Below are 16348 nucleotides of genomic sequence, written 5' to 3'. Positions count from 1 at the left end.
TGCTTGCACTATGTATCAGGTTGTCTCGGCTTAAATAGTAGACTATGTGAGCTTGTTCCGATCTGTTATCCCCAGCACACCCACCATACCAGAAACACGCACATCATTACGGGGAAACAACGGAGATTAAAACGCAATAGCATGAGTGTAGTGTGCCGGAGACCTCAGATCTGGAACAGGCTTGATGGAAGTTGGAAAACCTCAAGCTCTATTTTCACCTTTAAACATAACCTCAAGAAACAATTGTTAAGCTCGTATGTCTTTGTGATGTCTATTTTTATTTTATTTTATTTTCTCGCCTTGTATGTATAATGTCAATCATCATCCTTCAACCTCAAGAAATAACTATTAATCACATGTTGTATCTGTTAACTGATCTGAGATCTACTACTATTTGTAGTATGAATGAGATGTATGTAATGTATTATATGTAGGCCACACCCCCTTTTTTGTGTTTGTCATGGCCCCCTAGCATAAGCTTTAGGTAGCTTCTTTTGGGGACCAGTTCACATGCATGGACACTTCTTGTCCCATGTCCACGAATCATGTATGTCATGTATGTGTATGTGTATGTGTATGTGTATGTGTATGTGAATAAATTCAATTCAATTCAATTCAATACCGAACAAAGATTATGAAAGTAAAATGCGCATTTCTCACTAAAATTTTTTACATAAACACTTTCAATGGCGTAACTATATTATAATATCATATTTTCCACCCAGAATAAAAAGTATGTCCGCCATTTTCACATAAAAAAATCCTAATAACTATCCAATAGGAAAGATGCTCACAACGTCTATTAGAGCCATAGTCGGGTTAATACAGGAATGAATGGGCTGTGAATTAAACCAGAGTGAATTAAACCAATGCATTTCAATCTGGAGATTATTTTCGACAGAATATGGGGCAGGCTGCGCAGGATTCTATGGCGCTATGGTGGTTGCCCTCGACTACACAACCTGGCCATTATTTCATTTTTATATATACATATTTATATGTATTTATTTATTTATTATATACGGAGACCACCAGACCTCCTCGAAGCAACGAAAATGGTTTATTAAATTCAAGATGGGTGGGCGAGAATCAACACAGTCTCACTGAAGACTCGTCAAAACGTCCTGGTTTCACGAGAGAACATCATTATATAATAAGAGATCATTATATAATAGAACATCATTACACGGTTACATAAAATAACATAATCAGCAAAGACAAACATTTATAGCCATGATTTAAACGGCATGCGAGCTGCTGGTTTCAGCGTCCATAGCAACCATGTTATTATAAAGTATGTCCGCCATTTTCACATAAAAAAATCCTAATAAATATCCAATAGGAAAGATGCTCACAACGTCTACTAGAGCCGTAGTTGGGTTAATACAGGAGTGAATGGGCTGCTGGAGCACCCGCTCTGAACGTCAAACATCGACGGGGATGGCATTATAGTGAATTGAATCCCTTCTCCATCTGCAGGCGACGCCAAAGGGTCCCTTTCCCGTCAGTGACTGACGCTAAAGTGCCCTTGCCACTAGTCGGAATTTGACGTTCTCGGAGTGAGACTGTGTTGCCCAAACCAACACGGGCCTGTGAGGGAGGGCTGGACTCCCCAGGAGACTCCTGCGAGCATTAATGAAGGATTAATTAATATCTCAAGGCCCACTGCAAGCCAAGCATAACTTCTGAATATGTTTATTAATTAAAATATTGATAACCGTTTGGCAGTGATCTCCTTTTATTCATGGGTGTCAATCAGAAATATTGGAAATTAAGTCGTAAAAAATACGAAATTATGATTGTTAGAGAAAGATTTATTATGACCTTACCAACCTCGATGTAGTAAAGGTCTTGTTTTGGGGTTTGTTTTGTATGTTTATAAAGGGATTATATTAATAAAACACTTCACTGGTAGGGGAAGGGGAGGCACACACAATGTGTGTGCGTGTGTGTGTGTGTGTGTGTGTGTGTGTGTGTGTGTGTGTGTGTGTGTGTGTGTGTGTGTGTGTGTGTGTGTGTGTGTGTGTGTGTGTGTGTGCATGCATGTGTGAGTGTGAGTGTGCATGCATGTGTGTTGCTGTAATGGTGAAGCTAATCCGTGAGAAAACATATCTGAATACCTACAATAAAATAAACACAGACTACAATATATGTTTTATATAAATAAGCCATGATAATTAGCGAAATGATAATCATTTCATTATTTTACCATCAGCGCCACCCTGCGGCCAAACGTCACACACACGTCCCTAACCACGTGGGCTCGGCTCTGGCCCTGCTGACACCGGAAGCGGAAGTGTGTTTACAATATGTCCGCTGTGTCGAAGCGCCAGCAGAACAAAAACATTGTGGCGGAGGAGAGGATGGCGGAAGGCGGCGTGGACGAGCTGAAGCAGCTGGAGTACCTCTCTCTGGTGTCCAAGGTCTGCACGGAGCTGGACAACCACCTGGGGATCAGCGACAAGGATCTCGGTACGGCGCTCCCGTGGGGCTTTGGGTGGGCTAGCATCAAGCTAAAGGTGCTACTTATGTAGCCGCTAACATGTAGCCGCTAACTCCTCCATGAGATGTAGAACTCAGGACTGATCCAGAGTGTGTGATTCAGGTGTTTCATACCATACCTCCGCTGTAATGTCCCTTGAGCTGCTGTTTTGTGTCGGCTACCCTCCGAGCTAACGGTGCTAGTCTTACGTTCTACTGAATCTAGATCAGTCATAACTTCTACTGACTCTGGATCAGTCATAAGTTCTACTGAATCTGGATCAGTTATAAGTTATACTACTACTCTATTCAGTTCAGGTGTTTCACACTCATGAACTTTCACACTATGCTATAATGTCACTGGTCTCGGGTCTGTGTTCGTGGTTTGTTTTGCGTCTTGCTCTGTCTCTGGTTGAGTCTGTATGAGCTGATGAGTAAGGAGTTGTGTTGGTTTTTGTTTCCAGCCGAGTTTGTCATCAGTCTTGCTGAGAAGGATCCTTCCTTCGACGGGTTCAAGGCCCTCCTACTGAAGAATGGAGCTGAGTTCACGGTACGTGAGGTTCAGGTCATTGGAGGAACAACACTTTGCAGGAGAAGGAGAAATGTTAAATCCAGAAACCAATGCTTAAACTTGAATTTGTTTCCAGGATTCTCTTGTTGGCAACTTGCTCCGACTCATCCAGACCATGCGACCCGCCTCCAAGGAGTCCGCTGGCAAAGGTGAGGCTGCGTTCTGGTACAGTTGGTCCCAGTTTCGTTTCTGCGTGCACACATTTCTCCATTTGGATAAACTGCCTTCCTAACGTAAACATGTCCAGGTGGCTCCTCATTCCTGTGTCTAGGACTGAGGAAGACACGTAAGGTTATCGTGATCTAATGGTGGTTCTCCTCTACGTTAGGCTATGAGCCTGTGGTCAAGGAGAGGAGTCAGAAGGAGAAATTGAAGGAGCTGTTTCCGGCGCTCTGTAGAGCCAACGAGCCTTCTCCGAAGGCAAGTGACCGCCATCCCTTTTTTTGTACTAGGGGTGGGAATCTCTTGACACCTCACGATTCGCTTCCGATTTAGAGGTCAACGATTCGATTGTAAAACGATTATCGATGCATATCGATGCAACATTTTCTTTTCCATTTCCATGCGTGATTTTCAAAAAAACAAACATCTGAGTTTGCTACTCACTTTTGTGATGATCATTAAAGGCAATCAACAGATGAATTACCTTATCTAATATTTTAGATAAAGTCGGTTCTCTGCGCAGAGAACCCGCAGGCAGAAAGGAGAGTTCTCTGTAGCACTCTGCAGCAGGCGAACAGAATGTTGCAGCAGGTGAACAAATTATAAGAAAAGGTTATATTTTTATTATTTCTTTTTTATTATTAACTGCATTGAGACAGAATCGTTCTAGAGAGAATTGCGATGCATGGAAGAATTTATTATTTTTCCCACCCCCTAGTTTGTACCAGTATTGCTTAAATTAGTCCTAGACTTAATATGACTAAATATCAGTGATGGTGCTGAGTCAATAGAGCCTGATTTGCTGACAGGTTTTATAACCAGGGGATAATCCAACGTGGGGGTCTAACACTATCCCTGACACTACGGGTAAAGGCCCTGACACACCAACCAGATTATCGGTCATCTGACAGTCTGGCGAGGAAAAGGCAGTCGGACTGATTTGGTCATGGCTGATTCAACATGTGCAATGCGGCTGAAAAGATCACAGACGGATTTGACGACGGTTGATCGCACAGCACACACCGAACAGACTCAGGTCACAGACGACCGATAATCTGGTTGTTGTGTCAGGGCCTTTAGTCTCACATGGGGGGAGGGGGGGGGTCCTCTAAGTGTAAACACTAACGTGTTGTTTACGTCTGACTCCCTCAGAAGGTCCTAGACGAGGACGATGTGAAGGTGGCCGCTGATGCCATGAAGGAGCTTGAGATGTTCATGCCCAGCGTCAGCACTGCTGACTCCAAGAGCAGCCGCAGCAGGTAGGCACTGCGGCATGTGACTCGGGAGGCGGAGCGGGTTGGCTGGTAACCGGAAGGTTGCTAGTTCGATCCCCTGCTCCCGTCGCCTTGCATGGTTCAAACCACCGTCTGTATGTGTGAATGTGTGCATGAACGGGTGAATGTTAGGCAATATTGTAAAGTGCTTTGAGTGGCCACTGGTTAGAAAAGCACTGTATAGATGCAGTCCATTTACCTTTTACCATTTAAATTCACTGCTGATACATAAATCATCTATTGGAGTGTATGCGATGTACTTCATCCATCGCTGCCAGGATGTGTGGATATCACAGCAGAAGTACAGGACAGCCATGAACTTTAAAATAAAAAATGTGATTCACAATAATACACAAAAGGATTACTAAAATATAGATATGATTGCGGTGGCTTTGCGATGAAGACCGTTGTGTTTTGTTTATTGCCTAATGCCGTTGTTTCCGTTGTCGTGGTAACCCGCAGGTCAGACAAGAGGCACAGGCACAGCAGGAGTCGCAGTAGAAGCCGAGAACGGGACAGGGACCGCAACCGGGACAGAGACAGAGACCGGGACCGCAGGAGGAGGCACCGCTCCAGGTCCGGCTCCCGGGACGGGGAACGCCACAGAGAGCGAGACCGGGACACCAGGGACAGGTCCCGAGACACCAGGGACAGGTCCCGAGACCCCAGGGACAGGTTCAGAGAAGACAGGGACAGAACCCGGGACCGTGACGACAAGGACCGCGGGAAGAGGCGGGAGCGGTCTTCCCGCTGGGCCGAGCGGTCGCCCAGCCCCCGCAGGGAGAAGGAGCCGGAGAAAGAGGCGGACTGGAAGGACAAGCACGTGGACCGCCCCCCTCCGGAGGAGCCCTCAGTGGGGGACATCTACAACGGGAAGATAACCAGCATCATGCAGTTTGGCTGCTTCGTCCAGCTGGAGGGGCTGAGGTCAGTGGGGAACAGGGTCCTTTAGGGCGGGACGGGGTCCTTTAGGGCAGGAGTGGGCTGGTGTAAACATTTAAAATTCTCACAATTTAGTGAGAAACATGGACCTGTGCCTCATGCAACTGTTGGCTAATTTCTCCCCACAAATAAGCACAACGCCAGGGACAAGTGTCAGAGCGTGTAGAGGGGAATCCCATTCAGATATATTCTTCCTGAAACATGACTACATTTTGGTGTTTCTGGATGCGCTTTCTATTTCACAGATTGTCCTTTCTCCTTGTGGTCAGATTTACGTTTTAAACCACTTCTATTGTCTAGCTTTCAGAATTGAAACTTGCTCAGGGAGAAAAAATACTAAAGCACCCCTAGGGGTACGCGTACCCCCATTTGAGAACCACTGGTCTAAATGAACCCCGATATCTCTTGACTGTGTGTACCTCAGGAAGCGCTGGGAGGGTCTGGTCCACATCTCGGAGCTCCGCAGGGAGGGCCGTGTGGCCAACGTTGCAGACGTGGTCACCAAGGGCCAGCGGGTGAAGATCAAGGTGCTGTCCTTCACCGGCTCCAAGACCAGCCTCAGTATGAAGGTATGACCACGGCCCCACGCAGAGCGCTCTCACTCAAATGGGCAAAGGATTGAAATCACGATGTGATGATTTGGCTCTCTGGTTTTGAATGCATACAGTAGTATTGTTTAGATGGTAGAGATACTGCTATTAGCGCTACTCTTAGCGGTTCTAACAACAAGACCTTGCTTTATTTTTCTCTCATGTAAACTATCTTCCGGTTTCTCCTCCCCAGGACGTAGACCAGGAGACCGGGGAGGACCTGAACCCCAACAGGAGGAGGAACGTGGGCCCCGACGGCGGGGAGGAGATCTCCATGAGGAACCCCGACCGGCCCGCCAACCTGAACCTGGGCCACGTCCCGGAGATGGAGCAGGACGACACACTGGAGCGCAAGAGGCTCACAAAGATCTCAGACCCAGAGAAGTGGGAGATCAAGCAGGTGGGGCCCGCCGCCGTCACCCCAGCCCAGTCTCACTGTGGTCCACGTCATCAGTCTGGTTTCCATCACTGTCTCTCTTTAGTGCTGTCAATTTCATAAGCCGCGTTTCCATCAACTTATTTCTACTAAGTATCGTGTAAGAAAGGCTTGATAGAAATAGCATTATTAAAAAAACTCTATTTTGCAAAAAAGTTTTAATGCTCGCTGGTTTTTGCATTTTTCGTTAAAGAGTTCATGTTTAAATAGGAGATGGAAAGACCTTAAACCAATTTAGCAAACCTGTACATCTGACGGATAAGCAGTTAACCCTGTTGGTCTCACCCGGGTCCTGGCTTGATGGTTGGTTGGGGTCCTCACCCGGGTTCTGGGTGGAGGTTTGGTTGGGGTCTTCACGTGGGTTGAGGGTTGGTTTGGGTCTTCATGTGTGTCCTGTGTGGAGGGTTGGTTGGGGTCTTCACCCGGGTCCTGGGTTGAGGGTTGGTTGGGGTCTTCACCCGGGTCCTGGGTGGAGGGTTGGTTGGGGTCTTCACCCGGGTCCTGGGTGGAGGGTTGGTTGGGGTCTTCACCCGGGTCCTGTGTGGAGGGTTGGTTGGGGTCTTCACCTGGGTCCTGGGGGCTAACCGGTCGCTGCTCTGTCCTCAGATGATCGCAGCCAACGTCCTTTCAAAGGAAGAGTTCCCAGACTTCGACGACGAGACGGGAATCCTTCCAAAGGTCGATGATGAAGAAGGTGAGAGCTCATCCCCATGTACATTTAAGTTAAAAGCAAACCGTGTTAGTTTATAAGCTTTCACCCATCATTCAAAGAATATGTCCTCTACGAGTTAGAAGACACCAGTACACAGAAATGTTATTTAATTTAGATGCTTATGGTTGGAGCTTCATGGGCTTATTCCAATACAACATGTGACATCAGCTTTCCTACAGCAGCAGCCATGATCCTCCTGTATTCTGGCTCCCGTCACTGAGTCAGATTGGTGCAGGGTGGGGTGGGTTCCCCCTCACATGTTTGGGGTGCAGCGGCCACTAACCACTAGGTCTTCCTTCTCCTCTCCCCAGACGAGGACTTGGAGATCGAGCTGGTGGAGGAGGAGCCCCCGTTCCTGAGGGGTCACACCAAGCAGAGCATGGACATGAGCCCCGTGAAGATCGTCAAGGTGAGGCTCACTGCTCAGCATGCAAAACGCCGAGAGGGAGGCCGCTGCGAGACTGCGAGGCGTACAGGCCACGGTCAATCTCAGCGAACGACGTTCAAGCCGACGTACAGCTGATCACCCCTCTGGTCCCGTCCTCCAGAACCCGGACGGCTCGCTGTCCCAGGCGGCCATGATGCAGAGCGCCCTGGCCAAGGAGAGGCGGGAACTGAAGCAGGCGGCCCGCGAGGCCGAGATGGACTCCATCCCCATGGGACTCAACAAGCACTGGGTGGACCCGCTGCCCGATGGTACGCTCCCCTCCTCCCCTCTCTGTACCCTCCCCTCCTCCCTGGTGGTCCAGATGGTACAGCCCCTCCTCCCCTCCCTCGTGGTCTAGATGGTACAGTCTCCTCCCTGGTGGTCTAGATGGTACAGTCCCAGTGGTACAGATGGATCTCACTGAATGTTCAGTGTCTCCTCCGCTGACCTTCTCCTATCCTTGAGTAAATTCCCTTAAGTTCTGCCTGTAGCACTGCCTTAGAAGAGAGGCCTGTTGTCATGGTTCCCCCCCCCCCCCCCTCCTCTGTGTTCAGTGGACGGACGGCAGATCGCGGCCAACATGCGGGGCATCGGCATGATGCCCAACGACATCCCAGAGTGGAAGAAGCACGCCTTCGGGGGCAACAAGGCGTCCTACGGCAAGAAGACCGCCATGTCTATTCTGGAGCAGAGGGAGAGCCTGCCCATCTACAAGCTGAAGGAGCAGCTCATCCAGGTGGGTGGAGTGGGAGGTGGTGCGAGAACCCTAACCCTAGCCCACGGTGTAGTGGACCATGTGGTACTGTTCCTCAAAATGGTGATTGAGTTTCATCAGTCAGGCGGCTGGTCCAGCTCTCAGCAGGATAGGGGGTGATGGGGGGGGGGGGGTTATTTCTCTCTTTTGTTCTCCTGTGAGATGAAAAGCGACAACTGTAGAATTACGCTTTTCCCATCTTATAAAAAGGCCTTAATACGATCCCCTGAGGAGATTCAATGGTCTTCAATTAAATAATGACAATTTAAGGCCATAAAAAGGTCGAATATAATTTGCATCATTCTGTGGTTAATGTTTTTTGCGACCCTCGGGAGAGGAAAAAGAATCAACTTTAAACCAGTAAATGTGTACGGTTTATGACTTTAATGTTAACAGATATTTATTGGCCTCTCAGGGGGAGGGGGTGGGTGGGACAGCAGCTGTGGAGCGCAGCCCTCTGCTGGGAGACGAGCGTCACTGCTGATAGGAACGGACATGTAGACCAATAACGTTACATTATAATGATGTATTTCTTCCACACTGTTTAATCACTACTTTGGTATATGCAGGCCGTCCACGACAACCAGATCCTGATTGTGATCGGGGAGACGGGGTCCGGGAAGACCACCCAGATCACCCAGTACCTGGCAGAGGCGGGCTACACCACCCGGGGCAAGATCGGCTGCACCCAGCCCCGTCGAGTGGCCGCCATGTCCGTGGCCAAGAGGGTGTCTGAGGAGTACGGCTGCTGTCTGGGCCAGGAGGTGGGCTACACCATCCGTTTCGAGGACTGCACCAGCCCAGAGACGGTCATCAAGTACATGACGGATGGCATGCTGCTGAGAGAGTGTCTGATCGACTCAGAGCTGGGCCAGTACGCCATCATCATGTTGGACGAGGCCCACGAGAGGACCATCCACACCGATGTGCTGTTCGGCCTGCTCAAGAAGGTAGGACCAGGGGGTCTGGGTCCTGGAGGGGCCACCCTTTGGGGCCCAGGACCAGAGCCAACTGTTTGGAATCTGCAAATTAGAATTTGCATCTAAGATTAATACTTAGACGCATAATTGTGACGCATTGCATAAAACACAAACAAAAATTTGATTCTTGTCGTCCGTGTATCGATAAAACATTGCCACGCAAAATATCAACATATTACTCTGAACTGTTGTGAATTGGGGTTGATGCTTCATGAACAAGTCAGCTCCCACACCTGAACCACGTATAACATGCATCCCCCCCTCCCCCCCAGACGGTGCAAAAACGCACAGACATGAAGCTCATCGTGACGTCAGCCACGTTGGACGCTGTCAAGTTCTCCCAGTACTTCTACGAAGCTCCCATCTTTACCATCCCCGGGAGAACGTACCCCGTGGAGGTCCTGTACACGAAGGAGCCCGAGACGGACTACCTGGACGCCAGCCTCATCACCGTCATGCAGATCCACCTCACGGAGCCCCCAGGTGAGACCCAGGTCCCCCTCTCTCCAGGTCTGGGTGAGGTTAGGTGTATTAAAGGTTCTCCACCTAAGGACCCAGTTGAGACCTAGGCCCTCCTCGCTCCAGGTCTTGGATTAGATGAAGGCTATCAAAGGTTATTCCAGGAAATGTCTTTTATGAGCTTGTTTTCTGGAAGTAGAATAATCAGACCTAAGAGTATGAAATGGCCCCTATTTTACCACCAGGTCTGATGCTTATTAGCTGTTTGGAACTCTAGCCAATAGCAACATCACAAGTGGGACTGTCCACCCAGGTGTATGATGGGTGGTGCAGCCTACCAGCTGGTGTAGTCTAGTCGGTAAACCAGGCCCCTCTCTGGGCAATGTGGGTGTAGTTCACCTTGTGGTAGAATAGGCCGGTTCAATCCTAAAGTGTGGTGTGAGCTGTTGTTCTCATCTCCTCCTCCTCCTATCCCCAGGTGATGTCCTGGTGTTCCTGACGGGCCAGGAGGAGATCGACACGGCGTGTGAGATCCTGTACGAGAGGATGAAGTCCCTGGGGCCGGACGTCCCGGAGCTCATCATCCTGCCCGTGTACTCGGCGCTGCCCAGCGAGATGCAGACCCGCATCTTCGACCCGGCGCCCCCGGGCAGCAGAAAGGTACACGCTGCCTTTCAGGACTTGGTGTTAACCCCCCTAGGGAGGAACTGAACCGCCTCATGACCTGGTCAGACCGTGTTAACCCCCCTAGGGAGGAACTGAACCGTCTCATGACCTGGTCAGACCGTGTTAACCCCCCTAGGGAGGAACTGAACCGTCTCATGACCTGGTCAGACCGTGTTAACCCCCCATGAGGAGGGACTGAACCTTCATGCTAGCTTCCTGTCCTCCCCAGGTGGTCATCGCCACCAACATCGCGGAGACGTCCCTCACCATCGACGGGATCTACTACGTGGTGGACCCTGGCTTCGTCAAGCAGAAGGTTTATAACTCCAAGACGGGCATCGACCAGCTGGTGGTCACGCCCATCTCCCAGGTACCAGACCCCCGATCACATCTTCATTATAGACATCTGAGACAGGAAGAGAAGGGTTATCATGACTTGAGCAATGTATAGCAAGAGCCTGACTCTCCATTACTCTGCAACGCTTTCCATTACTGCATGACTCGTCATTACTTGCCGTTAGTCGTTGTCTGATGTAGTTTGGTTGTTCCTCAGGCTCAGGCTAAACAGCGAGCTGGCAGGGCCGGCAGGACGGGTCCAGGAAAGACCTACAGACTCTACACTGAGAGGGCCTACAGAGACGAGATGTTGACCACCAACGTTCCTGAGATCCAGAGAACCAACTTGGCCAGCACCGTGCTGTCCCTCAAGGTCAGCCGCCAGCCCTCCTTATGGATAAGAAAACCTAACCAACCAATATAATACAACAATGGTCTGGTGTATCTTTATACCTCCAGTCTCAAAGTAAATAGGATGCCGTATCCATGTTATGACACAATTGCAACAAGGTTAGAAGATTATATTTGAATTTTGATCACCAAGATGGAGTTTTATTTGGTTCACGGTTATTTGGTTCCGTGCATCAAGAAAAACACGCTTTCATGTGTGATCTTCATGACCATGGCCAGACATGGGGTTAAAGATCTCCCGTTTCTTGACCGAAATAATTTTCCTGTCCCTGCCTCAGGCCATGGGCATCAACGACCTGCTGTCGTTCGACTTCATGGACGCCCCCCCCATGGAGACCCTGATCACAGCCATGGAGCAACTCTACACCCTGGGGGCCCTGGACGATGAGGGCCTGCTCACCAGGCTGGGCCGGAGGGTGAGTGACCCACCACACCATGACTCACGCTGGAGGCACTGGAAGCTGCCCATTGTCCGTGACACCACGGCTCGTATACCAAGTCACTTAAAGAATGGATCATCCATTCTGTGCTCTGAGCAGCTCCATAAAGAAGCCTTCACACTCGTAACCGTCCACATCTGTTCATAGAGTGGTAGAGGCTGCAGTGAGAGTTTATAGAACGTTATTTACTTAGATACACCTCCTCCATTGCTTTATTATTATTATTATTATTATTACACCAATTCATCTGACTATGTGTTATGGGGACATGTCTAATAAAATCTTGTTTCTCGTCCTCCTCCCCTCTCCTCCAGATGGCTGAGTTCCCTCTGGAGCCCATGCTCTGTAAGATGCTCATCATGTCCGTCCACCTCGGCTGCAGTGAGGAGATGCTCACCATCGTCTCCATGCTGTCGGTCCAGAACGTCTTCTACAGACCCAAGGTGAGCCTACCCACAATGCATCATGCTCTCATTTGATATGAGGAGCTTGTTTTGAACCGCTGCCACTCTTAAGGTTTTCTCGTTCAGAGAACGTGTGGTTTGGGTCTCGGGGGTTGAGGGTGGAACACATGATCCTTTCATTGAGGGTCACTGAGCACAGGAAGACGTTGGAATCCACCGACACTTCATATATTTCTCGTGTATCACAGGATAAACAGGCCCTGGCGGACCAGAAGAAGGCCAAGTTCCACCAGCCGGAGGGGGACCACCTCACGCTGCTGGCCGTCTACAACTCCTGGAAGAACAACAAGTTCTCCAACCCCTGGTGCTATGAGAACTTCATCCAGGCCCGCTCGCTGCGCCGTGGCCAGGACATCCGCAAGCAGATGCTGGGGATCATGGACAGGTAGAAGCCCCACGCACCCCCCCTCCCCCCCCAACCCCCGCATTCCCATCCCCCCGTATCCTCACCCCCCAGCATCCACAATGCACCCCCGTGTCCTCCTCCCCATCCTGCATGCCTCATCACTCCCCACCCATGTGTTCCAAAGTCTTGGACTGATGCATTTTAAATTGAGCTTGGCGAGTTGTTATTCCCTGCCTGCAGAAGGGAGTATGGAGGAAGATGAAGTGTTCCTACGCTGCAGATTGTAGATCATAAATCATGCTGGGACTGGTGTTTATAAAAGCTTTATGAATCCCTGGCCATATTGTGCTTGGATATGAGCGTAATGGGCTAATGCCTCAGGACTAATTAGTCTCTGCTGACGTCTGTCGTCATGGTGAACTTGTCTTCGTCAGGCACAAGCTGGACGTGGTTTCCTGTGGGAAGGCCACAGTGCGCGTGCAGAAGGCAATCTGCAGTGGCTTCTTCAGGAATGCCGCCAAGAAGGACCCCCAGGAGGGCTACCGGACCCTCATTGACCAGCAGGTGGTCTACATCCACCCCTCCAGTGCCTTGTTCAACCGACAACCAGAGTGGTACGTATCGCCTTCCTACTGCGCCGCTCGCTCTCAAAAGTTACGTAGGATCCCGTGATTTTGCTGTCTGCGGCCAGAACCAAACATTACGCAGGAACCCTTTGGTTCGGCTGCTGTGGCCAGAACCTCCACTATGTCGTCCTTCTAACCCTCCTAGAAGGAGGGATCTCCTCAGTTTCTACCATGGGTTTGGGGAGCTTCCCCTCCTATGTGGTCTAGTGAGATCCTTTCCGACCATCTGTAATTAACAGCTAGACCAGGGATGCCAGGGTGAAATTGGACAGGGGGCCCGATTCTTTTCAACTGAAAAGGCCAAACACTGACTCAACACATGGATAGGTAGGCTATTTGAAATTATTCATGAAGGCCTACACATCAAAAAGAAATTGCATTGACACCAAAATAGCCTCACAATGAGGCCTACAATTACATAGCCTAAAGCAGAAGACAGTTACCCTCTAAAAACGTAACATTTTCCTATCCATGCAAGTAGCCTACATTTATAAATTAGAAATGCAACAAAATAGACTAGGTGCCAACAAAACACATTTCCTATAAATAACTGTAAACTGTTAATTACTTTTATTATATTTATTGAAGGCTTGCACATGAAAACACGTCAATGCATAATTAGGCCAATTAAAAGGCCAGGCCAAGTAGGCCTAAACGAGTCACAGAAAGTAAGTGCCAGAATAAAGTAGTCCAACGATAGGCCATGTGATCCAGTAGGAATTAGTAAAACAAAAAGGTTCTTGAAAAAATAGCCAAATATGAGCTATCTAAAAACATTAAATTGGCTCAACAACAGATGATGCACATTAACTTTGCCAGTCATCACCAGTCAACCCCAACCCATATTTCCACACACCCATATGCCTATGGCACTAGCCTACACAGGCTATCAGTCAACCCCAACCCCTTTTATTTCCTCCCACCCATATCACACTGAATTATGATAAATGGGGAGTCCTACTTCAGCTACATTTTACTTGTCGAAGCCAGACACCTTTTAACTTTCACCAGCTTGTCCATATCAGGGGACAGTTTCTGGGCAGTGGCTATTATCATTCATCATTCAGATGTCCGTGAGTCAGGCGATTGCACACTTGTGACTTATTAATATTCATCACGGAAAAGGCCTGCTCACATAAATATGTTGTCTCAAACATACAAAGTATTTTACCTGCAAAGGCTGTGAGCATTGGGTAATGTGGTGGCAGGGATTGATAGAATGATTTGATTGCAACAGATGCGTAGTTATCCTTCAACGGTGCGCAACACTGCAGTTCTATCAGTTCCATTTGAATCGCCTCTGGGACCTCGGAAGCATTAATCGTGAATGGAGAGCGAAAAAGTGCAAAGTCCTTTTCCAGTTCAGTAAAAACCGTGAATCAATTGTCAAACTCATGCCTGAGTCCGGAAAGCAAGCTTGCGTACTTGTCCATACTCTGATGATTGACGGGCTGAGATTTTAGACAGGGGAAGTGGGCTGCATTGCGCTTGGAGAGCTGTGTCTTCCATAACGCCAGTTTACTTTGAAAAGCATGAACACTCATAATACTCTGTGACGAGTTTGTTGCGGCCCTGCATAGTAACATTCAACACATTTAGGTGTTCCATAATGTCCACTAAAAAGGCAAGATCCCTGGTCCATTCTGGATGGTCCAATTCCACCACAGGCTTCCCTTTACCCTGCATGAACTCGGCTATCTCTGTGTATAATTTGTAGAAATGTTTGAGCACTACGTCTCGGCTTAACCAACGCACATCGGTGTGATAGGGAAGGCCATGATAAATGTCGCAGCAACAGACCAACTGACAGATTCCACCGAAAATTAAATAAAAATAAAAATTTAAAAATTAGATAAAAATATATATTTTCCCCTTATCACCCACGGGCTGGGTCCAGCCCGCGGGCCATAACCCTGGCATCCCTGAGCTAGACAAATAGGATTGTATGAGCACTTCTTCTTTGCCATGGGAAACATCGAAAGAGAGAAATGGATGTTTTAAGTGTATTAATGCTGGTCCTCCTTGCAGGGTGGTGTATCACGAGCTGGTGCTGACCACCAAGGAGTACATGAGGGAGGTGACCACCATCGACCCGCGCTGGTTGGTTGAATTCTCCCCCGCCTTCTTCAAGGTGTCGGACCCCACACGCCTCAGCAAGCAGAAGAAGCAGCAGCGCCTGGAGCCGCTCTACAACCGTTACGAGGAGCCCAACGCCTGGAGGATCTCCCGGGCCTTCAGGAGGCGCTGAGGAGTCCCGCAGGGGAACCCAATGTTTTGTAGACCGTTGTGATCTCAGAAGGGTCCGGCTCGGCTCGGCGCGGGTCCTTGGTTCCGGTCTTCACCCCCCAAGACTTACTCTGCACACCGTGATCTTTTCTTTATAGCCGGTCATCCAGGAGAATATTAAGTTTTGGTTTTAAAGGCGAGAGGAGTCCTGCTGTCACCGTGGTGCAACGTGTCAACGTCTTTCTTTATTCCTAAATTCGTCTAAAGAAAATGAAAGTACACTAAACAAATGTAATCGTTGACACTATCGTGTGATAGTGACATGGCGTTGAACCAGCAACCATGCTGTTGTTCTAAGACAAAGGCTTTAGGGTTGAGGAAATGTTGACATATTAATGTTGATTACTGAACTTGTTAACTGTATATTCTAGTCCAATCACATCATTGGAGGGAATGGATACTGAACAAAAAGTACATGTTGTATAACATCTCACGTCGCCTGAAACATCCTTGTGAATTATTTTAAATATTTCTCATTAAAACAATTTTTAATAAACATATTCCTTATCTTCTGTGCATTAATTACCATATAAATCGTAATACACAAAATGTTTAGACGATGGTAACAACAGTTCTAAAGGTTGCCAATGACAACCACTGTCTAGATGTGAGTCCAACTAATGCAAAAAAATGTTTTTATTACAAATATAAATATTGTTTCGATATATATTTGCCGCAATGCTATATCATTTTGCTATATCACTTTTTCTCTATTATTGTCAGCATGACAACGACATGATTAGTACAACTCATGTCAGCTAGCTAGCCAACCTGCCAAACTCACCATAACCCTGTAAGTCTTTTTCAGTCTTTTTCAAGCTGCCCCTCACGAACACTACAGTCCATTACATGGCCGGACTAATACTGTTTTTTACCCATTTTGACACTGGTCCTCACCTTCTCAAAAAACAAACAAAAAAAAACAACTCGCATCATGTCAGAAAGAGAAGTCATGCAGGCTCTGTGTTAAACGATCGAGTTCAGT

General features: G+C 48.3%; 1 protein-coding gene across 1 annotated transcript; it reads left to right on the top strand.

Annotated features, from left to right (window-relative positions):
• Positions 1-2309: 2309 nt before the first annotated feature.
• LOC311355594 (ATP-dependent RNA helicase DHX8) lies at positions 2310-15856 on the top strand (the record flags this gene model as incomplete). The annotated part of the gene is made up of 22 exons (XM_084475379.1): positions 2310-2472; positions 2946-3031; positions 3129-3201; positions 3381-3472; positions 4367-4473; positions 4951-5415; positions 5855-5999; positions 6214-6420; positions 7063-7150; positions 7480-7577; positions 7717-7864; positions 8150-8331; positions 8919-9299; positions 9602-9812; positions 10267-10448; positions 10684-10824; positions 11008-11163; positions 11480-11617; positions 11956-12084; positions 12294-12490; positions 12886-13065; positions 15106-15856. The coding sequence occupies 22 exons, from the start codon at positions 2310-2312 to the stop codon at positions 15323-15325; spliced, it is 3789 nt and encodes a 1262-aa protein (XP_084331505.1). The 3' UTR covers positions 15326-15856.
• Between the last annotated feature and the right edge of the window lie 492 nt (positions 15857-16348).

This window comes from Micromesistius poutassou (genome assembly GCF_964030765.1).
Source record: "Micromesistius poutassou genome assembly, chromosome: 11".
In the NCBI taxonomy this organism is placed as follows: domain Eukaryota; kingdom Metazoa; phylum Chordata; class Actinopteri; order Gadiformes; family Gadidae; genus Micromesistius; species Micromesistius poutassou.
This window is presented reverse-complemented; position numbering and strand designations above follow the sequence as displayed.